The 19,870-nt window shown below is 40.9% G+C and overlaps 1 protein-coding gene across 1 annotated transcript in view; it reads left to right on the forward strand.

Moving 5' to 3' along the window:
• Window positions 1–8,384: 8,384 nt before the first annotated feature.
• Window positions 8,385–19,870, forward strand: part of LOC124271019 (multidrug resistance-associated protein 1-like) — a 78,608-nt gene continuing 67,122 nt past the window's right edge. The window contains 7 exon segments of the mRNA XM_046706081.1: window positions 8,385–8,451; window positions 12,295–12,474; window positions 16,118–16,240; window positions 16,992–17,120; window positions 18,468–18,593; window positions 19,056–19,117; window positions 19,448–19,594. Coding sequence (XP_046562037.1) covers window positions 8,407–8,451; window positions 12,295–12,474; window positions 16,118–16,240; window positions 16,992–17,120; window positions 18,468–18,593; window positions 19,056–19,117; window positions 19,448–19,594 — 812 coding nt within the window. The 5' untranslated portion in view covers window positions 8,385–8,406.

Here is a 19,870-nt window from a genome sequence, read left to right on the forward strand (position 1 = left end):
TGCATCCAACTTCCTGGTTGTTGCCTGGTCGCTGGTTGTAATTTTATACCAGGATGATGTTTGATATTCTATGTCATCGTATCACTCTCACATACTAGAGTAAACACTAACCCGGCATCCTTTAGCAAAGAAACACACAAAGGTTCATGCAATTACTATATAAGATGGAATAATCAAAACGAATGCAAAGAAAGCACAAATTAATAGTATAGTGGACACAAACACTAAAGATGTTACTATCACCACATGTAAAGTTTACAGTCAGTCCAGATGTTTTTATGATAGTTTAGGAGTACTTCTCATGCATGAAGATCTATAAACACTTTACACTGTGTACTTGCCTCAGTTGGCGGCATGTCAGGGTCGATCCTACACTAACAACTAGTCTCTGATATGAACATATTTTACTGAAAAAAAGTTCGTAGTAAAAAAAAAATATAATATAATGAAAAGGAGCCCTGAGACTTTCTTCATTTTCAGAGACCCTGAAGCTGAGGAAATCTAGACTTGCCACATTTTCTAGACTTGCGTGGGCTTTCTTGGATATATTTGCTTCAGGGTCTGTACGACAGACTAGGTCGATCCCTATCGATCGGTGGGACAGTCTAACGGGGTGTATCACCTACCCCGGGCAACTAGTTGAATATACCGGGAAGCCAGCCACCCTGACACGCACATGCACTTTCCAACGGGTTGCAAACTGTCCCTTTACTTGACTTGATGTTTGGTGTTTTTGAAGGTCGCCTTCCCCGATTGGCATTTCGGCAGACCTATCCCGCCTCGGGATTCATAGGCAAAACTGTCCCTCATTGGGACGCTTATTTTGCTAAGTTTGTTGTCGCATAGTAATATTTTTGGGTGAAAAGCATTTGACAAACTGTGATCTGTGACTATTGGACTTAAAGCCAACTAATACTAGTCAATGAGTCTGGTTTTGCGCCACATTTATAGGGACCGTTCATAATTTATGGCTAGAGGGGTGGGGGTGGGGGTGGGGTTGATGATGCTGATATTTATAGAGAAGCATGTACAATTTGAATGACCCCCTAAAATGTATGTACAAAATAAGTGACCCCCCTGCATGTCATGTACAAAATCAATGACCCCCCGTCCCCTTCGTATAATTTCTTAGCACAATTTTAAACATATTTTATGTACAAAATTGCTGCTGACAACCCGTCCCAGTACCAAATTACCCCCCTCCAGCCCCCGAACAAAATGGGTGACACCACCACCACACACACACACACACACACACACTCCCATCCACACACTCCCCCACCCCACCCACACACACTCACCTTAAACCATCATCACCCCTCCTATCCATAAATTATGAACAGTCCCTTAGCAATATTCCAGCAATATCACGGCTGGGGACACAGAAATGGGCCAACTTATAGAGAGTGATGCGACAGACATCTGATCATGACGATCTAGATTTCGCCATGCCACTTCCTGGTAACTGTCGAACTGTCAGGAACTGATACGGTCGCTCTGCCATATATGAATAGTGCCGCTGATTATATCATCGCATTGTTATATCATAGCCTCTGTGATCCAAGTACATTGGAGCCCGGAAAGTCTTCTAGTTTTCTTTGAAGGGCATTTAGTGATGAACATGATTGACTGAATTTAGTTTTACGCCGCACTTAACAATACTCCAGCTACATGTAAATAGTCAACCAAGTCAGTGAACCAGACAATCCAATATCACGAGCATCAGTCAACCAAGTCAGCGAACCCGACCATCCGATCCAGTTAGTCGCCTCTGACGACAAGAATGGGTTCCCATTAGCCAAAGTTGATTCTACAGTAATCGCTCTTGAAAGATGATTGGTGTAAGACGTGAAATTGGCATGTGTACGATTTTCATTTTCAAACCAAAAAAAACGGCTAGAAACAAACACTAACAACTGTATGACGCAAGATGATTGTCAAAACTACTGGTCTGCAGTGATTTATCGACCTTCTGAAAACCGTCGAAATCAGGAATGACACCCTATGCACGTGTATGGGGCTTTTGCGTTGTGCACGTCCATCCCATGTGGTGGTGAAACGTTTGTTAACGCTTATTCTTCTTATCCAAATTGAAAGTTCATGTTCCGCTACTTTGTTAAGGGTATATATATTCCCACAATATATCGAACTCAAAACAGGAAGGAGATAATCAATAAAAGAATAAAACAATTCAACTATTCATATTTCATGTTATATCGATAATGAAGATAAACAGTCGCAGTGTAAACTAATTGATATCGCGTGTATCCTCCTCTGTTCTCAGGACAATCACGGAATCTACGGCGCCTATGGTAATCAACGTTCAGCGTCCATTTGGTTCGTTCCCTCCCCTTCTTCCTGGAGAGAAGTTCTTTGCGAGTGGTCGGGGATTGTTGACGGTGACGCAACGCCATCCAAGGATGTCCCAAGGATGTCCCAGACATGTTCGATGGGTGACATGGACTGACATGGGTGACATGGACTGACATGGGTGACATGGGTTGACATGGACTGACATGGGTGACATGGGTGAGATGGACTGACATGGGTGACATGGACTGAACGGTTGAGTGTTGGCCAGGGTTATGTTATTCTGTTCGAGTTACAAGTGTCAACACGAGCCCTATGTATTTTTGCGTTGTCATCCTGTCACATCCGGTTTCAGTGATGTTTCGGAGAAGGGAACTCTGGGAATTCGCAATTTTGCGAGGACTCCGCGCCGTCCCGAAATACCGTGTCTTACGAAACATGAAGAAGTTGTTTTTTTGATTGACATTTAATTCACTTCGGGTTTCTGGTACCGACATGCAAATGACAGTTGATAACAATCCTATTTTCGTGGACCGCTGCTTTAACTATCCAGTATCTTCCAGTCTAAGTAAACTTAGTCTCAGTACTATTCGTTACACTCCTCTACTCAGTATAGTAGGGTAACGAATAATACTGAGGCTAAGTTTACTTAGACTGCAGTATCTTCTATACTCGTCGGAGAGGACTCAAGTTAATTGTTAAAATGTCCTTCAGTGGAGTGAATGAGTGCGCTTAGCTTAACGCCGCTTTTAGCAATATCCCAGCGGGGGACACCAGAAATGGGCTTCACACATCGTAGCCATATGGGGTATCGAACCCAGGTCTTCGGTGTTACGAGCGAACGCTTTAACCACTAGGCTAGCATACCGCCCCTGCTCATGACAGTCTTTTAGGTTTATTTCCCCTTCCGGTGACACGAAGGGCGCATTGTAAAACCAGTGTAAATATCTAAACATTCTCGTAGAAGATTAATTTTATTCATATCAACAGATTAGACTGTACACGTAGCTTTTCAAATGTCTGTAAATGTGACGACTAGGGTAAAAAGTATATTTTTGATAAAAGCTTCAGACAACATTCCACAAGTACATGTCTTAATAATCTATGTAGAATGTGTATTTACTCGTGTTATGCATGAGACGAGGTGAAGTGAGGTGAAATTGGGTTTAACGTCGTGCTTGAGAATATTTCGCTCATATGACGACGTGCATGCGCGTGTATGTGTATGTGCGGCTGCTTGTACTAGCCTAGACTTAAGTTGGGTTTATAGAGCTAGATCACTGAGATACCATGCCGCAGTTTAGCGTGAATACCCCACTCAGACACATTATACGGACTCCGAGCCGACCAATCCTTGTTGTACCCATTAATGCCGAGCGCCAGGCAGGGACCAACAAGTACAATTTTAACGTCTTTTGGTATGACGCGGTCGGGGATCGAACCCGCGACCTTCCGCTCTGGGCAGCGTGAGACGACAAAACACGACACAGAGCAGGCAGGGGCAAAGGGGTAGTTTTGTCAAGGGAGTAGCTACCATTATAAAGAAAAGCCCGGGCTTACACATGATTATTGCTGAAAAGGTTGGGCAAGCCCTAAATAATATCTAATTATATAGCTTTGCATCCTATCGGGCTTACACGAAAAAAAACCATTGGTTTGCTACGCGCCTGCTTGTAGTTGCTCGCCTCGCAAACTGTAGACGTTCACGCCGATAACGTGGGGTGAGGATAGGTCCACGGTAAGGTCTACGACAATGGAGGTTCCCGCTGTTAAGACGTCGGCGTACTGTATCAGTACGGAATTGTCTTCCGTGTTTTCCCACTGTCTGGCGTGCATGCTGTTTCGGATGCCTGCATGAAGGGATTCTGTACATGCTGTCGCATTACATGGCGGTCTTGCCGTCTTGTGGTCACCCTTGGTCTTCCAGTACGGGGGTGATCATTTGTGGTGTTGGTAGCCCAGAAACGTTGCTGCAGCCTGTAGATGGTCCGAACGTTGACCTGGAAGTGATTGGCAACGGCTTGTGCAGTGTGGCCAGCTTCAAGTCTTCCTAGCGCCTGGTTCCTCTGAGCTGTCCTTAGAAGGGGCATCCTGCTGACGTTGTAATGTGAATGTTTCAACCAGGTTTGGGGTTGCATTTTATAGGGCTGGTCCTTGTGAACAGCACGTGCAGCACGAGTTGCATGAAAAACATGGAGAACACCGTACCATCTCCGAGATCAGGTTGCGTTTCTGAGACCATATCCTGGGTTCCATTCTGAGTTTAGGAAGGAATATCTTTGCTCTGGTAAAGTAAGATGTTGTCAAAAATATACACTCAAAACATGAAATGAGTTCACAGTTATCGGTTTCTTCGAAGGAAAATTCCAAACTGACGTTTCTTTTGCTGCTTAGTATATATGAATTTCAAAGATCGCGGTGAAACAAGAAACTTTAAATATCCTTGAATGTAACAAAAGTGAAACAATGGTTTCAGGAAATATACAAATATTGCTCGACGGTTTACAACAAATGATTATAAGCTGGATGTGTTGTATATCCTTAAAACGTATTTGCGTTGTAAAATTCCAGTTGTTAAGTTTCTCCAGGAGGCAGTGACCGACAACAATACTATCTCTAGGGATAAGCCAGGACCCAGGAAATATCAGATACCGTATGTCCTCCATTAAACGTCACAATTTTCAAATCAACCCGGGGTCTCATTTAAGAGCCTCGTATTTTTTGCCCATTCTCCCCATTAATCGTTTGGTCATTACACGCATCGGGTGAGAGATGTTTGAAAGAAATATACGCGTTTAATTCAGGAAATACGGTAGTCCGAACCCAAGTGCTCGATGTGTGTGTGAGACTCTGCCATACAGGGCTGAGGGGAGGTAAGGCAATGGGATAAACCGATCAACTATTGCTGAGTGCTGTATGTAGTTGTTTGTGAGATACTTTAGAGAAAAATAACTCTTATCTACATTGTGATACACTGAAAGCACTGTAAACCATATTTAAGTATTCATTTAGAGATGGTCCGTCACCATAGATACAGACGCTGCTCCAGGTCCCCAGCAGTCGCCTTATAGAAGACTTTACAACGCGTTTTACTCAACGTTGTTGTTCGCGGCATGCACAACCACTCTACATCTACAACAAAATTTGAATTAATGTGTTCAAGTTCAACGGGGAAAAAAATTCTCAGATGCAAGTCCCTGATGTTGAGAAGTAAATTTGCCGATATTTTTTCGCGGTTGGCTGTGTAGAAAAGAGTATGGGAGTTTTGATGCCTGACTTTGAACCGTACCCAAGAGAAGAATGAAGCCTATCGAACCACATACATGTTTCATTGCCTTTATTCCTTTTTTTCATCTGACGTTTGCCAATGAAACCAAGCACAGGAACAGTGATAACTAACCTAGAAACTAGAGGGAACGGGATTCGAACCCTCAATCATCCATGACTGTGGGATGCCTAAGGGTTGCAAATCTGTGCAGTGAGTGAGTGAGTTTAGTTTACGCTGCTTGTAGCAATACACCAGATACCCTTATGAGGAATCGAACCCGGGGCTACGGCGTGACGAGCGAACGCTTTAACCACGAGGCTACCCTACGCCTTAGACTAACAACTAGTCTCTGAAATGAACATATTTTACTGAAAACAGTTCATAGTAAAAACAAATATATATAATGAAAAGGAGCCCTGAGACTTTCTTCATGAGGAAATCTAGACTTGCAACATTTTCTAGACTGGTGTGGGCTTTCTTGGACATATTTGCTTCAGGGTCTGTACGAGAGACTACCTACGCCTCAACTGAGGTAATTAAGCAGGGGTTAAAAAAATAATTAAAAAGCCATGCACTTGCCACAGAAAGAAAGTAACTTGTCCTGACTAATTTTCCACTTGCCCTGATTTTATGACATAATTATGATGATGTAATTATGAAAGAAGAAATCAACATGGTATTTGATGTTAATGTTTACTGGACTATTGATTGAAAAGTGATAAATAGCAAAGAAAGATAACTCTACTTTATTATCATTGCGAAATGTAATAGCTACATTTTTAGCAGATATGAAATTAAATCCAAGTTTATTTGCGGTTTGAAACCATAAGTGAGAATTATCTAGTAGCCCAAGGACAAGTAAGATACCATTATTTGATTGCCCGAAATGAAAACTGACTTGTCCCGGACGTCGGCCGATGGGATTTTTGAACCCCTGTTAAGGGTTTCTGTCCTAGGGTTCATATATACTACCCATCAAACGTTTAGACTCACGAGTGTAAATGTAGCCACTTACTTCAGTCAACTTTTTTAAATTAGATTTTGCAAAATATTCTATAGGCTATTGTGGTTAAAGGTACTATTTACACATGAATGAGTGATCATATAGTAGTGCGTGCTTTAGTCTGTCATACAGACCCTGAAACAAATACATCAAAGAAAGCCCACGCAAGTCTAGAGAATGGGGCAAGTCTAGATTTCCACAGCTTCAGGAAAATGAAGAAAGTCTCAGAGCTCCGTTTTATTACATCTTATTTTTCACTATGAGCTTTTTTCTGTAAAATATGTTCATTTCAGACTAGTTGTTTGTCTATGAGTGTTTATAAGTGAGTCTAAACTTTTGATGGGTAGTTTCATGGGCGGATCCAGGAATTTTGAAAGGGAGGGATTCAGGGGGTTTGGATTCCCTGAATCACCCCCACCCCACCCCTGGCTCCGCCAACGCAAATAATATCTTCAATGTGGTCTTAAGTCATTTTCAAAGGGTGGGTGGGTGGGGTGTCGAACCCTGACACCCCCCAACCCCTCTCTGGATCCGCCAATGACTTTATAAACCCGCGTTTTAAACGAAAGCTTCGCTCTCAGGGTCAAGAGTTCATCTGTTGCTGTCTTCAAGTGTAGCTCCATTACGTAAGAGCAATGTCACGGCGGCCTAAAGATCTAAGCCGTGGGATATACCAGCCTGCTTATCAGCGATCTGAAGGTCACTTCTACTCACTCAATGCATTTTCCTGTAACACAGGTTAACTGTCGTTGGTCGGTATTATTAATCTTCTATAGCACTCGATCCCGTCACAATACCTGTTCATAAACCACCAGACCACATTCACAAAAATCTTCCAATATTCTTTACATACAGCAGACCTTGACGCTGACAGCTGGTGATAGTGTTCAGTTTACCGGGTTTATCATAAACCATGTGCTTTCCACTTGAGTTGTACTGTCTGTATTTATTAAAACTTGTTTTTGAATGCCGTGTATCAGAGACCATATAATATGGTCTCTGCGTGTGTGTATATATATATATATACAACAACACATACAGCCATCTGTCAGTCGAGCCATATTTGAAAAAAAATGTGTTTGTTTTGATTTCATACAGCGCATGCAGCCATTTTTACGCAAATACAAAACGTGCAGTTCATTATGACGCATGGAAACGAGCTTAGAGGCCCGATGAAGGTGAATGTAATTTCGTTCGAATAGGTCAAACATATATAGTATATTTAAATATGGTAATTTGGTTGGAGTTAACATCGGACTGTTGTTATGAAAATGTACCGCAAACGTTTTGCTTTTTTTTTTAGATTTCTTTTTTTATCAGTCAAAAAACATATATACGAGCAGAGACCATATAATAGATCTATTATATGGTCTCTGATACGAGTGTTACTGTCTCCATACTTTTTATACTACAAGCCAAAATACTTGCTGAACTATTGACATTTTTATTTGAATAATATACACCTTGTTCATAAAACATCATCGTAGAGAATGATCTCATATTCCATTTTCAACATTTTGTATGTGGGGTACAATAATTTGGACGGGGCAGAACGTCCCAGATACCATTCAGACGTTGGCCCAACGTCCGAATGCTATCTGGGGTTTTCAAAACTTTTTGTACATCCACGTTTCATTTCTTGTTTAGGTCAAAACATGTCGTGTCTTTAGAAGAAGGTAAAGGTCATGCTAAATGCATTGATGTTGTCATGAAGTGAATTAGGAATAAGTATTAGATTCAAATACTATATTGAACCTCAATAGGGCCTCAGCGTCCTAGAAATGACTCTTCAGTTTTGAAGTTACAAACAGGATGAACTAACAAAATGGCAGAGAGCTTCCAGGAGTTTTGTGGAGATTCTGTTATTTTTGTAAGTATAACTTATAGCCAGACTGTCATTTCTTCAAAATGTGTGGATAATAAGGCAATTGACCTACCTAACACAACACAAACGTATCACAAGAACGCTATGTTAATTTCAGCAAATGGACGCGGAGTCCGGAGAGTCCCTGAAATGTTCTTCTGTTTACAACCGTAGCCCGTACTTCGCCTCACAGCTGATCAGTGTTGACGTATAGTAAGAGCTGCGGGTCGTCATACTTATGTTGATTTTGATTTATCATTCGCAGTTTTTGTGCAAAGATAAGTTTTTCTTTCTTTTTGACGAAACTTTCATTCATTCACTGTTCATATTTTAACTTGGAAGTAGGTTATCAGCAACCTCAAGGTCTAGAGGCCGTTATTCACTTTCATGTTTGCAGCAATTGTTTCCAAACAAATCTCAAATGGAATGTGTACAGTTTCATCTTTTGACAAAACACCATTTTGTATTAACCTGTTAAGAGCGCTCAACTTTGAATCATTGATAAGTCCCAGGTGGTTGTATAACATCATCAGTCAACATGGGCTAGCATGGCAGTTGTTATCTAACACATTATATAACAAATTGCATTGTTGTAACCCGAAACACTAAACCTATAGCTGGCTTGATGTGGGACACGAATCTAAGTAAAGAGCTCCCAACTTAGGTGTCGTGTATGTTAAGTGTTTGTGAGAGAGGGCACTAGTACTAGGACAGAGACAGCGATGTTAGGCGCATGAGTTTATTCAGGGAGACTCGCATACAAAGGGAAGTAACTCTGCCCAAATGATTACAGGACAACCGATAAGCATAGCAGGCACCTAACAGTGTATTGCCATTGTAATTAGTGCTGTACTAAGTAGAGGCCACTACATAGTACCAACTAGCTAGAGCCCTGAAGTAGATGATGATGTAAGCACAGATCATACTCAGCCAGGGATTTACAGGACGCAAATTCCTGTGTCCTATACGCAAAAAAAATTGTCAATGGACGCAACAAAATTTATAAGCGCATCCGCAGGGATGCAGAAAATGTCCAAATACTTTTTGTAAAAATTCCAATCAAGTAACAATAAGTTATCACTGAGTTTGCTTCTAGCTGAGTTATGGTACCATTGGCAATATGATTACTGTAACAATGTGATGATCATGATACACAATACAATAACAGTATTAATATTAATGTTTAAGTGTCTGGGACCCCCAATTTGTTGTCCAGGACCCCTGAAAATTAAGAGTACGAGTCCCAGGGACCCTCAAATACAGGACTCCAGGTAAATCCCTCCTCAGCCATGATGAGAATAAACTGTTGACCCTGTCAATGACTAGCGTTTCTCGAGACGGAGAAAGTTCCCAATCTGTAACGTCACTGGGATTACCTGTCTCTAATGAAATGAGGTAGTAAACCTCCTTGCCAAGCCAACAGACGTACATGTTAAATCATTTGCACATTTTGTTCACTGCTCCTTTTGTTGTTAAATTAAGACTTACTCACACTGTTTTTTTAATTGTCAGTCCTAACCGTTTCTGTAGTTTGCCTTCAAAGCATGTGAAAATGAAACTCCATTTTCTCCAAGTGTAAGAAATATAACTTTAACTGCTAACATTTGTAAACAATAACTAGTCCCTTCACTGTTGAATGGCAGCTGCCATCTAACTTCACATCATCAGTATATATGTCAACTACACTATATAATTCATGTAAAACTAACCATATATCATGCTGTTCTACATGTACGTAGTCTGGTTCCTGGCTCAGTGTGTGATGTGGCAAGCTCCCACCTTACCCTGTTTCACCTGCTTTAAGAAGAAATATCGTTTACTACTGAGAACTTTTAAGTGGCACATATTTGGCACTGATTCTTAGTTTCAAACAGCTTTGTATCCCAATGGCTTAGATTGATGCTCATAAGGTAAATCACCAGCCCAGACTCGCTTAGTTTTTAGACTGCAGTCATATAGTTGGAATATTGCTGAGTGTAGTGTTTATCAACAACCAAACAATTGCAGTCAGTCTTTACCATGTCATGGATTCTCTGGGTCATTCCTGGTGTTGGAATCTTGATTGGTCCTCCAGGAAGTGTCCGTCTCCAAGGATACATTTGTACACTGCTGTCCACCTGTGTATCGTGGCACAGGGAGGTCATCTTCCCCTGGTGTTGTCACCGTTATTGGCCCTCCAGGAAGTGTCTGTCTCCAAGGCGATATTTGTACACTGCTGTACACTTATACAGACAAACTTTATGGATAAACAACTTCTTTATTCGGTAGATGCGACGTTTCGATACAGATTCTTGTATCGTTGTCAAGCTAGTATGATACTTGAATCTGTATCGAAACGTCGCATCTACCGAAAAAAGAAGTTGTTTTCCCTTTAAGTTTGTTTGTATATTACTCTCCAACTTCTAAACAATGCCACTCAAAGAAGTAATCTGCTGTCCACCTGTGTATCGTGGCACAGGGAGGTCATCTTTCCTGGTGTTGGCGTCATGACTGGTCCTCCACAATGGGTCCGTCTCCAAGGCGATATTTATACATTGCAGTCCACATGTGTATCGTGGCACAGGGGAGGTCATCTGTCCTGATGTTGTCATCGTTATTGGTCCTCCAGGAAGTGTCAGTCTCCAAGGCGACATTTCTACACTGTCCACCTGTGTATCATGGCACAGGGCGGTTACTTTTCTGATGTTGGCGTCAGGATTGGTCCTCCAGGAAGTGTCCGTCTCCAAGGCGGCACTTATACACTGCTGTCCACCTGTGTATCGTGGAGGTCACCTATCCATGTAGTGTTGTTGGTGAACAGTAGGTTACACAAACGGCATGTTATCAACTGTGCCAGATTCTGTTGTTCACAGACCACATTGAAAAGACTTTCGACCTCTGCACAAAACAATATCAGCCATCTCTTTTGTCTGTTTAAGATTGCAATTGTCTAGTTCTAATACTAATATGCATGCCGAAGTGTTAAACAACAAACATCAGTTATGATGCATGTCATCGCCATGACAACTGGAGATATTAAACACTGCACCACTCTCTAGACTTTCAGGCCGAGTCTGAGTCCGTGTCTACATGTTGTTATGGGCTTGTGCCACACCAGGATATTGGCGATGTGTCACACATTTAGTTCGCTGGCTCTTGATATAGATCACCAAGATCGATAATCGTCAACTAAATATCCATTGATTATCAGTATATATCTGAGAGGTAACTTTAAGCAAAAATGCCAAAAATATTTAAAAGCAGGCCATTAATCAGTGTACGAAATAAGCCAAAAATGCAACCAGACATCAGGGCTGGTAACTTCAAAATGTTACCAGCCCTAAATGGATTTAACCAGACTAAATATGGTGAATTTACTCAGACTTATGGAACATCTGATATTTTTACCAGACCATCAGGCTGGCTAGCTGTAAATCTAGACCGTCCGTCAGTAATCTAGACCGTCTCGGGCGGTCGGACAGGCCTTATTTCATACACTGCATTAATACAGTAATAAAATTGCATATTATGAGAGAAAATTAGACCCTTTTTCTTTCACAAAAGTTATAATCGATAACACAATTTTCATATCGATACTTATTAATACCTTTTTGTATTGACAATATTTCCAATTATTGATCATTTTGCCAGCCCTGGTATCTTGTACTCCATACTGCGAGATTCATATATAATCGTAACTTTTAGGCAACAATGAGGTTCATCAGTGACTAAAATGAAATCGTTACGAATGCCAACTGACATGAGGAGTCTCCCTTTAAGATGTTCCTCATGATGTTCCTCATGTTGTAGCTCACCTCCTTTAAGTATCCAGCATTTCCATCTTGTACAACTGTTTTCTTGTTATTTCAGAATGAGAGTTTACTTATAAACAACTGGTGGCCAGAATTCACGCCATGTTTCCAGAACACTCTCCTTGTCTGGGTACCATGTGGGTGGCTGTGGCTGACCTTGCCCTTCTATCTCGGCTACATGTGCAAGGTCAAGGACTCCACACCTATCCGTGTCAACACGCTCAACACGCTAAAGACGGTAAGCCAATCACAGTCAGTTACAGGCAACATTGATGTCTCCAAGCTGGTATCAGCTGGCCACTGGCCTATATAACTTACCAGTGAAGATCCAGGTTAGAATTGGTCTTCAGTAACCCATGTTGCCATATAGCTGAAATATTGCTGAGTTCGGCGTTAAACAACTAAACAAAAGTAACCCATGCTTGTCGTGTAGAGGCGACTAACAGAATTGGGTGGTCAGACTCGCTGACTTGGTTGACGCATGTCATCGTATCCCAATTACGTAGATTGATGCTTATGCTGTTGATCACTGGATTTTCTGTCTAGTCCAGACTCAGTTATTTACAGACTGCCGCGAATATTGCTGCGTGCGACGTTAAACATCAAACAACAGCCCATCTCACATGAGCAGACTTGTTGACTATAAGATTGAGATGACTACATGGGTACAAAGTTATGTTCGAAACCAGATAGTCTGCACCCCAATTCTGTCAACTGTTGATTGTTAAGAAGAGCAGAGAACTAGACTGTGTGTATGTTTTTTTTGTCTTTGACTCTCAAAAGTATATACAATAATGTGCCGAGTTTGTGCCAGTCAGTAAATTATTGCAAGAAACCAGTGAAGCTGGCTCTTTGCCAGAATACTCCTGAGAGGAAAATGGATAACATAGCCCTGCATGAATGTTGTGGGAATAAAACAACTAGATTGTAAACTGACCTTTTATATCATTAGAAATTTTACACACTTTGGAAAATATTGAACAAAATTCTTTATCATTCAAGATTTAAATATTCATTTTCAATAGATGCCATATGTTTCATATGTTGTCATTACCATAGGTAAACCACTTTCATTTTCAAAAATATTCTTATTCATTATCAAGTATTCATATCATGTATTGTATTTACCTGATAGAGGATTCATTTCAGCCCAACTCATTGCTGTAACATGCAGAAACACTGCTAGTGTTTCAGTAATAATCTAGAAGTGTTATGTTTAACCAAACTTTTTGTATGGAACGATTGATATGTGATTTCAGTAGCTACAATGATTTAGTGGTGTTTCTGTTGTTTGTGTTGCAATAGTGTCTGTGGATACCATGCTGTTATGTGCTCAGGACAATACATGCGAGTCAACACACTGTCTTTTGGCTAGTCCCACATGGGTTCAATCAGTGTATGAATTAAGGCCTGTCCGACCGCCCTGAGACGGTCTAGATTTCTGATGGACGGTCTTAATTTACAGCTTGTCAGCCTGATGGGCTGGTAAAAAGTTTAGATGTTCCATACATCTGAGTAAATTCGCCATATTGGGTTTGGTTAAATCCATTTTTGGCTGGTAACATTTTTAAATTACCAGCCCTAATGTTGGCTGGAATTTTGGCTTATTTCATACACTGGTTGAATCTGCGAAGTCAATTTTTGGTGTCCTCCGCCATTATATTACTGGGATATTGCTAAATTAAAAGCGGCATAAAACTAACTCACTCACTCATTCTATTGGCTAGGACTGGATGGTATAACCAGTATATGACAATATGCTTATTTTCAAATGCTACATATTACAATACTTTACTTTGAACAGGTATATTGGGTAAAAGATATGTGATGTTATATGATTACCTCATCACTTTCAAGGCTCTTTCTATCATGTATTCAGTACTAAATGATGAAAACTCCCCAACATGTTACATAAATATGTACCAACCTACAAGAGCTTTAAGATCAGTTAAACTACTTCAAGTTCCAAAAGCTAACACAAAGATGGGTGAAGTGGCCCTATGCTTTGCAGCTCCAAAACTTTGGAATGCTCTACCACTGGTAATCAGAAATTGTCCAACGAAAGACTCTTTTCTAACTCATCTGAAGACTTCTCTTTTCTGCTCACTTCAACAAGCGCCATTGGGCAGTCATGTTTTATTCTGGAAACCAGCCCCTATACCCACAAAGTTTCATTCATACCTCTATGGTTTGATTTAAAATCTACACAGACTTTCATTCACAACTGATGTGTCCCATCATTATTCATTGATAAACCTGAATTCTGTACATGCTATAAATTATATAGAAAGAAAAAGGAAAACCCTAACTGCCCAACCAATTTTGAAATTGCTGTTTTCAGAACGATTATATATATTTTCAGGGCCTTAGTAGCATCTTCATGTACAATCTGTGCCACTCACTGTCAGACTGTTTAGCTGTCAATGCGTATTGCAATACAGGTACCTGAATCACAGTAATTACAATACACTGTATTTGCTAATACAAAGCTCTGCTTTTGGCTTCAGTTTCAAGGTTTGACCCTGTGTTCAATATTGTCATAAACTTAGTGAGCATCAATGGCAGAGATTTGTTTTGTTGAAAATAAAAAAAAGTTTTCAGTTAATAGTGAAAATGAATAGTTTTTTAATTGGAGCCCTGCCTGGACCAACCACTCCTTCACATCAAAGAGACTCTCTACGAAAATATGGTAGCATTAGACAGCTTTGAGAATAGGGCACCTGCTAAGTTATTGGCATCATGAACTTCGATCTACGCTTGGTTTTTTAGAATATTGATTGGACATTCTTCTGTATATGCTCCAGATATTTTGTTAATAAAGAATAGAATAGAGCACCTGCTATGTGATTGGTGTCATAAACATCGATCTATGCCTGCTTTTTAGAATATTGATTGGACATTCTTCTATACTGACAATATTGTGTTAATATACCGTAAATAAGGGCGATATGGTATCCCGCCTTCAGTTTGGTGTACCCTATTGCAATCCCAAAATTTGTTATTTACGGTTTTCATACCGTCATTTTACAAACCTTTTAAAATCTTTTCTAAAATGTTTAGAAATTGAGTAGACGTGTACCTCAATGTTTGCTGTGTGCAACACACCACGTTACAGTGTGTAAACACCGCCATGTAGTATGTTGGAAACGCATAATAAAACGATCTTCCTCGATTTCATTTTATTTGATTAACTTTAATCCCATTTTCATTCATTAAAGCTGTTCACAGTAGCATTGGAGAAAATGTGTGTGGAATTGCATCACCTCATTCTATACGCGTACCACTTCCACTTACCATGTTCGTGAGGGTCTGCTTTTCTCACCTATTGCGATATCACAGATTTCACATTATTCTCAGCAATCACGAACTGATTACTGCCTCATCATCCATGGACCCCTTGACCCGCGTTATTGATTCATTGAAGTCCTATTTCACGATTAACTGCTAACATTATTTATAATTAAGGTGGCAAGTACCACAGAAAATCAACCGTGACTTGTAAAACTGTCTCATTGGTAAAATGTATCCAGCGACGTACCCCAAAGTGCTGATGTGTCAGCCTGGATCTCTGGGTCTGTTGCGCTTGCGCTAACGCTCAGACACTGACCCAGCCAACCACTGCCGAATGGCGGCCTTCACTGCAGGGAGATGCGCCATACATTTACTATAGGAAAATCCGAGAACGGGTGGTTGGAATTTTTTCATAGCCTTTTCATCGATACTATGGGAAAATATACGTCACCAGAACAACGGCCATCGTTACTTTCAGTGTACGAACACGTTATTTAAGCAGTTTTGAGACCATCTGGGGCCTGATATGACTGGAATATTGTACAATCATTCGTCACATTCCAATTCTAATTCAGTGTGCCATTTTCAGTTTTTTCAGCATATTTCTCAGTTTCATCTCCATCGTCGATGTCTTGAAGGCTGTGAGTGATGGAGAGAAGGAGGATGTCGTCACTGCTGTTTACGTCTCCAAAGGCTTGCAAGCCGGTACATTTGTAAGTCAGCTTGGATGGTTTATCCATGTTAAAGCTTCCCAAAATAATTCCTTGAAAATATTTTGAAATGTGTATAGACATGAGCACGAAAAATTTAATCAGAATCATACCAAATGTCCAGGATAATGTGTGCTGCTTCATATTTGAAATAGGGCGGTGGGATAGCTTAGTGGTTAAAGCATAAGCTCGTCACACTGAAGACCCGGGTTAGATTCCCCACGTGAGTACAATGTGTGAGGCCCAGTGAGGACAATTTCTGGTGTCCCCCGGCGTGATATTGCTGGAATATTGCTAAAAGCCGTGTACAACGGCGTCATACCAAAAGACGTTAAAACATGGTACTTGTTGGTCCCTGCCTGGCGCTCAACATTAATGGGTACAACAAAGACTGGTCGGCTCAGAGTAAGTATACTGCTTCACTGCGGCATGGTATCTCAGTGGGCTAGCACTATAAAACCAGCTTAAGTCTGGGCTAGTACAAGCAGCCACACATACACACAAACGCGCATGCACGTCGTCATATGAGCGAAATATTCTCAAGCACGACGTTAAATCCAATTTCAACTCACTCACTCACTCACTCACTCACTCACTCACTCACTCACACTCACTCACTCACTCACTCACTCACTCACTCACTCACTCACTCACTCACTCACTCACTCACTCACTCACCAGTGAGCTACAACTGACATTTCTGTTGAACAAATTATGATTTCTACATGTTCCACAATGCCCATCTTGTCTTCAGTTGCTGGCGGCCATTTTGGTTCAGCTGGAACGCAAGCTTGGGTTCATCACGTCCGGAGTTCAGTTCATGTTTTGGTTGATGACTTCACTTGCAGGAGTGGTGCCATTCTACAGTAGGATAATACAACAGGTAGGTATATATGTCAGTCTACAGAATTAAACAACAGGTAGGTATATATGTCAGTCCACTGTAGGATAATACAACAGGTAGGTATATATGTCAGTTTACAGTAGGATTATACAACAGGTAGTTATATATGTCAGTCTACAGTAGGATAATACAACAGGTAGGTATATATGTCAGTCTACAGGATAATACAACAGGTAGGTATATATGTCAGTCTACAGGATAATACAACAGGTGGGTATATATGTCAGTCCACTGTAGGATAATACAACAGGTAGGTATATATGTCAGTCTACTGTAGGATAATACAGCAGATAGGTATATATATCAGTCCACTGTAGGATAATACAACAGGTAGGTATATATGTCAGTCTACAGTTGGATAATACAACAGGTGGGTATATATGTCAGTCTACTGTAGGATAATACAACAGGTAGGTATATATGTCAGTCTACAGTAGGGTAATACAACAGGTGGGTATCTATATCAGTCTACAGTAGGATAATACAACAGGTAGCTATATATGTCAGTCTACAGTAGGATAATACAACAGGTAGCTATATATGTCAGTCTACAGGGTAATACAGCAGTTAGGGATATATGTCAGTCTACAGTAGGATAATACAACAGGTAGGTATATATGTCAGTCTACAGGATAATACAACAGGTAGGTATATATGTCAGTCTACAGGATAATACAACAGGTAGGTATATATGTCAGTCTACAGTAGGATAATACAACAGGTGGGTGTATATGTCAGTCTACTGTAGGATAATACAACAGGTAGATATATATCTCAGTCTACAGTAGGATAATACAACAGGTGGGTGTATATGTCAGTCTACAGTAGGATAATACAACAGGTAGGTATATATGTCAGTCTACAGGATAATACAGCAGGTGTGGCTGTGTGTCAGTGAGTATTCGGCGATGAGTTGAGCATGGATATTTGAGTACACAATAAACTTCAGTGATAACATCTTAGAACTGTGCTCCTTTAGGACAGACTCGGTATTACCTGAGCAAAACCAGACACATGCTTGCTAACTAATACTGCTTGTTTCTAGAATTTTAAAGTTCTATCTCTTGTTGACCTGACATTATTCAATGACATCATCGACAGTCTTGAAGTTATAGAGTGAGAATGAAACATGCAACTTTATGGATGACAACTTCTTGTTTATTGCATAGAGGGACGTTTCGATGTAGATTCTTACATCATTATCAAGCAGCTTTTATATTTTTGTACATTCTGATTTGTACTTGAAATTACATTGTCCTGTTCAAAGTCAAGTTGATGTTATTGGGGTTTGCACTAATCTACATTTCTGTTTTTGTAACATTTCAGGAGTACAACGATAATCTATTCCGGTTCGCGCTGTTCTACGTGTACTATGGGTTTGTGCTGATTACTCTGCTACTCCACTGTTTCGCCGACAACCCAACACGACAAGGCTACTACCACATGGGCAGCGTAAGTCAGATACTGCTTCAACAATAAACTTGTATGTTGTAGTGGATGAAAATTGTAGAAGCTGATTTTATATATGTAGATAAAAGACAGTTCAAACATACATAGAAATGTCAGGATAGGTCTCAGAATTGCTCATGCTTACATTGTTAATATAGAACAGAAAGTGTTTCCTATTCATTTATTCTGGCCATACTTACTGACTTGATCAAGTGTATGCTTGTCTGATACTTCTTGGGGCGGTGGGGTAGCCAAATGGTTAAAGCGTTAGCTCGTCACGCTGAAGACCCGGGTTCGGTTCCCCACATGGGTACAATGTGTTAAACCAATTTCTGGTGTCCCCCGCCGTGATATTGCTGGAATATTGCTAAAAGCGGCGTAAAACCAAACACACTCACTCACTCACTCAAATGTTATATCTTCACACTGAGCATGACCTTCCAGCCAGTCCTGTTTTCTTCCTAGGTTCTGTCTCCTGAGACCAGGGCTTCCTTCCCCAGTAGAGTGACCTTCAACTGGATCAACTCGTGAGTATCTGGATTTGTCATAGGAAGTGGCTGGATTAGATTTGATGGTCAGACTTGGCAACCGTTACAGACCTCTGTCTCCTGTTACAGACTGCTGTCATCTGTTACAGACCGGTGTCATCTGTTACAGCATGCTGTCATCTGTTACAGACTGCTGTCATCTGTTACAGCATGCTGTCATCTGTTACAGACTGCTGTCATCTGTTACAGACTGTTTTCATCTGTTACAGACTGCTGTCATCTGTTACTGACTGCTCTCTTCCCTGTTAAAGACCATTGGCCCAAAGACTGTTGTCTGACTGTCTGTGACTGATATCTTTTCTTTTTCAGATTGTTGTTCAAAGGGTATCGTAAATCCTTGGAGGAGGAGGATCTGTTTGAGCTACACCCGAGGGACAAAAGTGAGAGGGTTCTACCCGAGTTCTGGAAGGCGTGGATGACAGAAGTGAGGAAAGCACAGAGGAAAAACCAGAAAAAGTAAGCATGTTCTTAACAGCTCCTCTCCATGTGTCTTGAGTTTGGGGGCGGTGGGGTAGCCTAGTGGTTAAAGTGTTGGCTCGTCACGCCGACCACCACGCCGAACACCCGGGTCATCTGACTCCATGACCTAGTACACTCACAGTGTGGATCACTTGTCCAGATTAAAGTATTATTTACAGGCCATCACATAGCTGAAATATTACTGTCCAGTGTTTAACAAACAGGAAAGCAAATGATTAGGTCCCATCATGGGTCTGGTACAGAATCAACACG

The sequence above is a fragment of the Haliotis rubra genome, unplaced genomic scaffold (assembly GCF_003918875.1).
Source record: "Haliotis rubra isolate DU_JTF1 unplaced genomic scaffold, ASM391887v1 Scf1569, whole genome shotgun sequence".
Taxonomy (NCBI): Eukaryota; Metazoa; Mollusca; class Gastropoda; order Lepetellida; family Haliotidae; genus Haliotis; species Haliotis rubra.